We start from the raw sequence: 7,161 nt of genomic DNA, 5'->3' as shown, positions 1-7,161 counted from the left end.
AAAGTGGATTACTTAAAACATGACATAGCAAAACAGAGACGGAAGCTGAAACAGAAAAAAACACCTGTAAAAAAAAAAAGCACTCAAAAACACAACGAAAAAACTCTAGTAACCTAATTTAGCTACTGTAATAGGTGCTGAAAATGTGCAACATCAAAAACTCATCATGGGAACATAGACCCTGATTCATCAAAGCAATTTTGCCAGAATTCCAGTGTAAATTACTTTACAAAGACACAATTTTTTTGCGCAACTCTAAGAAAAATTTTGCGACTTTCAGTGTTTCCACGCCATTTTTTTTCCAGCTCTGCCAAATGGGGTAGGACAGGCGCCTGGGAATCTTTCAAAATGTTTTAGGTCATGTATCCACACGGTGTAAATGCTGCATTTTTTTTTCAAATTCAAGTTTTTTTTATTTTTTGTTTTGAAAAAGTACAAGAAAATACAATATACATAGTAAAAGGGGTAACGTAACTATAAATCTATGCATAACTACAGTACATTGGGGGGGTACAGGGAGGGTTTTCCATCAATATCCAGATCAAGCATGTATTTTTCCATATGAAAGATAGAGAGAGAGGGAGCGGACCACGGCAGACCACCAATCAATAGAGTGCGATTATGATCATTGTTGTGACGACATCCCGGATAACTTTAGTTGGGGGCTAGATGGTAGGCGTCAGAGTTTTGGAAATCCATCCAATCCCTCCAAATCACACAGTATCTATCAACATCAGCCGGTGAGATGGCAATCAGATGCTCCATCCTATTAAGGAGGGAGATCTCCGCAAACCATTCCTCCACAGTGGGTGGGTCTCTGCTTTTCCAGTGTCGTGGAATGACATTCTTAGCCGCCTGTATTAGGTAGCCTATTGATGACCTTTTATAACTACGTTTACTTATTGGTAACATTGATAAAAGGAGGGCTTCTGGCGTATTAGGGATAGTCAAACCAGTTATTTTCTCAATCATGGGAACCACCTTTGCCCAAAATGCATTTATTATAGGGCACCCCCACCATATGTGTGACATTGTCCCTTCCCCCTCCCCACATCTCCAACATCTGTCTGAGACCACTGGGTACCATCTTTGAAGGACTGCTGGTACCCGGTACCATCTAGAGATAATTTTGAAGGAGGTTTCCTGAGCTTTGGACCCTATTGAGGTTTTATGTGTTAGGAAGAAACATTTATCCCATTGTGAGTCAGGAGGACTTCCCCAGTTCCCTTTCCCATGTACCGCAGAATCCTGGCCTATTGTCAGCTACCTGGGCAATGAGGAGATTATACAGTAGGGAGATGGAGTGTGTAGGGGGTGACAATGATAGGCTAATTTTTTCAAAGTTTGTGAGATCTCTATGAAGATGTGTGCGCTTCTTCACAGTTGAATAGAAGTGTTGTAATTGACTATATTCAAAATTAGCCTTCGGGGAAGTGGCTCTTCCCTGTAACAAGTCATTGAGGGGGAGCAGCGAAGTGTTGGAGATGACATGAGAAAAGAATATCGGATGGGATTTGTTTGAACCGAGAAATCTATTTGCAGATAGTCCTGGTGGGAAATCCGGATTATCTGAAATCGGGAGCAAGGGGCCCTGGGGGTCGATTAAGGATAAGCTTTTTTTATGGGATCTCAAAGCCAGAGCAGTGGCATAAGTACTATATGACATAAGGCCAAGAGAGGGGACAGTTAAATGGGCGCACCATGGGAGAGTGGTAAGAGCTTTAGAACAAATGGATTGAGCTATTTTGACCCATAACTTCCCCTCCGAATGATGGAAGAAGTCCAGGATTCTAGCGTGTACTGCTGCCATGTAATACCTTCTACAATCCGGAAGGCTAAGGCCCCCCTTTAGTTTGTGTCTGATCAGAACATCTCCCCGAATGCGTGGACGCCCACTTGCCCAGATAAATCTGCAAAAGCTACTGCGCAGTCTTTTCCAAAAATTTGAGGGAATTACCACGGGAATGGTTTTGAACAGGTATAAGAGTGTAGGTAGGACGTTCATTTTTAGTATATTTATTCTGCCGAACAAGGAAAAATCCTTCACCGTCCAAGAAGTAAGATCTCTATGGAGTTGTTCAATAAAGGGCCCAAAATTAAGATAAAATAGGCGGGAGAGGTCTCTATGAATACGAATTCCTAAGTATTTGATACCCTGTGAGGGCCAGGCAAAAGGGAAAGTTGGACTGGATGGAATCCTGTATGGATTTGGGGAGGGAAACACCGAGGGCCTCAGACTTCGCTGCATTGATTTTAAAATTTGACCATGTAACAAAGTGATCTATTTCAGCCATAACAGCAGGGATGGATATATGTGGTTGAGTGATATATAGCAGGACATCATCAGCAAATGCAGAGCACTTGTACTCGGTGCCTCCCACCCCAATCCCCCTAATATTGGGATTATCGCGGATTGATGAGAGCAGGTGCTCCATCACTAGGATGTATAAGAGAGGGGACAGAGGACATCCCTGTCTTGTCCCATTGGTGATTATGAAAGGTGATGATAATGTTCCATTTATCTTAAGCCTAGCTGACGGATTGCGATAAAGGGCCATGATTTTGGCTATAAAAGGGTCCCCTACCCCAAGCTTTTTAAGAGAGTAATATATGGCGTGCCAGGAGACTCTATCGAATGCTTTCTCAGCATCCAAAGAGAGTATCAGTAGAGGGATACCTCTTGATTGGGCATGATGAATAATGTCAATTGTCTTTAAAGTGTTGTCCCGAGCTTCCTGCCCAGGGAGGAATCCCACCTGATCTAAGTGTATGTGTGCGGTTAAGAAAGGTTGCAGCCTATTCGCCAATATTTTCGCGTAGATCTTTAGATCCACGTTCAGCAGAGAGATTGGTCTATAGCTAGAACATAAGTGTGGGTCCCCACCCTTTTTTGGGAGAACAGTGATATGTGCCTCTGTAGTTTGGGGAGGGAAGGCGTTTGTGCAGGATGCGTGATTAAATCCTCCCAGCAGGAGAGGTGAAAGGAGCGGAAGGAATGTTTTATAGAATTTGACTGTATATCCATCTGGGCCTGGACTTTTTCCACTCGCTAACAACTGGATAGCTAACTGCAATTCGGACTCTGTTAAGGGTTCATCTAGAGATGTGGCGGGAGACATTTTTAAAGGGTTCTGTGCTTGTGTCTCAGGCGTGTCTGTCCCAATCAAGGAAGTATTAACAGGGGATGTGTTGTTTGGTATACCATCGAGATTGTATAGTTGAGTATAATATTTATGGAATTCAGTTGTAATATCTTCCGTTTTGTTTAGCATTTGACCCGAGTTGTCTTTTACTTTTGGGATGTGATTTTGGGCTTGTTGGGATTTTAGAGCTCTCGCTAGCATGCGTCCACATTTATTGCTATATTCATAGAACTTACTGCTACAGACCTGGAGATAGCGTCTATATCCCAAGTCTAATAGTTTTTTGGCTTCCTGTCTGGCTGCTAATAGGTCTCGGAGTGTTGCTGTGGAGAGGGCATGTTTGTGGGCTACCTCAAGGGTTTCTACTTTACGCAGAGCGAGATTGAGGTTATGTGCCTTCTCTCGCTTCAATCGGGAGCCATGTTTAATAAATAGACCCCTAAGAACGCATTTCAGTGCCTCCCATTTGATTGTGGGGGGAGATATGTCAAATTTGTGGTCTTCCTCAAAGTTTGATATTGTGTTGGTTACATCCTGGGTGCACACCGGGTCCAGTAACAAGGATTCGTTTAGTTTCCACGACCCTGAAAGCTTGGGTAGATTGGGAATAACGAGAGAACAGAATATGGGAGCATGGTCAGACCAAAGCATAGTCCCTATCTCCGTCTCAGGCTGCAAAGATAGGGCTCGGTGTTGCACCAGGATAAAGTCAATTCTGCTGTAAGAATCATGAGGGGAGGAATAAAAGGTATAATCTTTGACAGTCGGGTGTGTGAGGCGCCAAACGTCACAGAGCTGTAGTTGGAGAAATGCCATCTTTACTTTTTTGATAGCTGAATAAGATAGAGATGCTTTTCCTGTTGAATTATCTAATGTAGGATCTAGTGTTAAATTGAGGTCTCCACACAGAATGACGGTACCCTGGACAATGGGAATGGCTTTGTCTATTAGGTCGAGAATGAACTGAGTTTGACCCTGGTTAGGGGTATAAGCATTGATGATTGTGAAAAGTCTGCCTTCAATTTTTAAAATTAGGAGCATATACCTTGCATTTGGATCTTTAATGCATTCGACAAACTAGTGTGTCAGGCTTTTGTGAATGAGGATAGCAACTCCCTTACTCTTAGATTGGGTGTTATTACACAGGTGCCAGTGGGTATAATATTTGTTTTTAGGGGTAGGGGTATGATGTTCTTTAAAGTGTGTTTCCTGTAAGCACGCAATCTGTACCTTTTTTTTGTGAAGTAATCTAAGAATTTGGGCCCTTTTTTCCGGGATGTTAAACCCCTTCACATTGAAGGAGGCATACTTAAGTGTCGCCATTGGGTTGAATCTCTCGGCGGTCCGCTCCCCTCAGAGTGAAATGATTGCAAGCATCGATGGACATTTGAAGCAACTGTGGGAAAAAGACAACAGGGTGAAACAAACATAACAAAAGAAACAGTAAGTAAAGAACTACTGTTCGGGGTATAAGTAACCATTTTAAGTAGAACCAAGCGTATGGGGGTACCCGATCGCCTGGCGGTGTCCCTTCAGGGGGAAAGTGACAGCTAAGCATCGTGAACACTAACACTCCTTTTGAGAATTGCGTTGCAGGAAAAAAGACTAACCAACCGACTATGAAAAACATTACTGAAACTTACTGAAAGGCAGGGTTACAGTGGGGTCAACAAATCTAGGTGAATATTCTGTTGATAGGTGCTAGCAAGGTTAAGGCATTAAGACCTATACATTTAATCAAATATTTGTATGTGCTCCCCAGTGGAGCTACCCGTTTTTACCTCCTGACTCCTTTCAAGAGAAGATGTTAGGCTATCTTAAGACTAACAGGCAGTTCAAATGAAGTACACCACTAAACATGGGCCTCCAGGTTCAGGGTCCTTTTCTGGGCATCTGCGGCGGTCGCTGGGAGCGCTTGGTGACTCTCTGGGGGAGATTAATAGAAGCTGAAGCCTCTCTGTCCCGCCCACGGCGAGTTCCGCCGTCCTCTAAAGCCGAAGACAGTGTGAAAAACTGGAACCACTGTGGGATCGATATTTGTGGGAGATTGAGTTGTTTTAAAAACTCCGGCAGGTCTCCTGGGGTGAGTAGTCTCGCTGAGTGTCCATTGTGTCTAACTTGAAGGGAGAACGGGAAACCCCAACGGTAGGGGATATCCCGTACCCTGAGTGCGTCTGTGAGTGGTTTCAAAGCTGCTCTCATTGATAATGTCCGCCTAGACAAGTCAGGGAGGATCATCAACTGCTTGCCTTTGTACATTGTTGCAGAGCTGTCCCTGGATTTGAGCAGGATCTCCTCCTTAGCTTTGTAGTAGTGGACTCGACAGATGACATCTCTTGGTTTATTGGGGTCTAAGTCCATAGGGCGTAATGCCCTGTGAGCTCTGTCTAGCTCTATCACGGAGGAAGGGGGAGCCCCTAGTATTTTATTGAATATGTGATTAAGAGTGGAGGGTAAGTCCGCAGTAACCACCAATTCCGGCAAGCCCCTGATGCGTAGATTGTTTCGTCTTCCGCGGTTCTCCAAGTCGTCCAGGTGAGATTGGAGGTTGATGATATGGGCAGATTGGACGTGTATTGTATCCTGGAGCGCTGTGATAGTGGCAGAGGTAATAGTCATGTTCTGTTCTATGGTGTCCACTCTCGTTGTCAGGGTAACCACATCAGATTGCAGTTTTGCAAATTCCTGTTTGCACTCCTCTACAATGTATTTTGCAAATGAGGTCATATCCTCTTTAGTTGGGAAAGATAGCAAAAGTGTTTGAATGTCAGCCAAAGTCACTGGTCGTGAGCTCGCGGCCCATGATGGTGCTGGTTGTGGTGCAATTGAGGATTCTGTGGAAGTAGGATATTTAGTGGCATCAACCATGGATTGTTTGGTTTGTGTTCTTAGAAGTTGTGGAACCCCTGTTAGAGGCTCTGAAGAGAGATCCATGAGATTCTGACCAGGCTCCAAAGGGGTTAATATATGATCCTGAGCACACAGTGAGCTGTGATTAAATGCTTTTTCTAAGCCAGCTGTATTTCCCTGTGTGGATAGTTGACTCAAAAGGGCCCTCTGTGGAGGTATGTTATCAGGAGGGATAGGGTTAATTAATCTTCTATGAGAAGCTGCAAGATCCTGTTCTGTTTCAGATGCACAGACTCCACTTTCACTTTCCACTGTATCTCTGTGTAGGGGCTGGTCTGCATTCACTCCTTCCTGTGCCCTGCCCCCTCTGTGCCTGTCTGTCTCTTACTCCACATAGGAGGCCAGCGCCATCTTGGACATAACATGTGTACTTGTAGGAGATGTAACTGCAGTAGTGATTACCCTGCAGAAGCCACGATCTTCAGCAGAGTTCATACTGTGGCTGGAGTGAGTCTTCAAAGCAAGCATTTGGGAGGCGGAGGCAGGAACTGATTGCATATTACCTCCGTGTGTCCAGGTCTCTGTTGTTGTGGTAGCTGTTACAGGTGCTGATAAGCTGCTGCGCAGGAGATAAGCTTGGATATTTCCCTGCACAATGGCTGTTGGTGATGCAGAGACAGTACTCCTGCCTTTTTTGGCTTTTCCCATGCCTTGTAGAGCCGGTTAATCAGATCTTTTCACAACTGATGTGGAGGGGCTCTGGTATGTGTGTCTTCACAGATCCATAGCTGGCCACGCCCCCCATGCTGCATTTTTTTTGTGTGCAAAAAATCTACTGCGTTTGGTAGTTCAATCAAAGTAAATGAAATTTCACAAAAATTCACGTCTAAAAACCCCGTTGAACGACGCACGTGAAGCCACGCTTTTTACATGCATTTCTTCAGGCTATGGGACCCTATTGGGAAAAAAAGCATGTAAAAAGAGTCATTGCCTTTTTAAGTGTGGAATCTCAGGGTTTTTGCGCTAAAAAAATGCATAAAAAAACACTGCTTCCAGTTCTGCACGAATACGCAAAAAAAAGGAAAATGTGTAAAAATAAAAGCAGCAAAAATTGCAATAAACAGAGCAGTTTGCGTCGCTCAAAAGTTTCCTTTTTCCACAGGAAAGT

General features: G+C 44.0%; 1 protein-coding gene across 1 annotated transcript; it reads right to left on the bottom strand.

Annotated features, from left to right (window-relative positions):
- Positions 1–467: 467 nt before the first annotated feature.
- On the bottom strand, positions 468–6,795 carry LOC141157357 (uncharacterized). Its single transcript, XM_073644493.1, has 2 exons — positions 4,925–6,795; positions 468–4,539 (listed from the first exon to the last, which is right to left on the bottom strand). Exon 1 carries the CDS (start codon positions 6,075–6,077, stop codon positions 5,016–5,018), a length of 1,062 nt encoding a protein of 353 aa, XP_073500594.1. The 5' UTR covers positions 6,078–6,795; the 3' UTR covers positions 468–4,539; positions 4,925–5,015.
- Positions 6,796–7,161: the final 366 nt, after the last annotated feature.

This window comes from Phyllobates terribilis, unplaced genomic scaffold (genome assembly GCF_046119375.1).
Source record: "Phyllobates terribilis strain yellow unplaced genomic scaffold, ASM4611937v1 Scaffold_8__6_contigs__length_399053987, whole genome shotgun sequence".
Taxonomy (NCBI): Eukaryota; Metazoa; Chordata; class Amphibia; order Anura; family Dendrobatidae; genus Phyllobates; species Phyllobates terribilis.
Note: the sequence above shows the minus strand (reverse complement) of the source record. Positions and strands in the feature narration are given on the sequence as shown.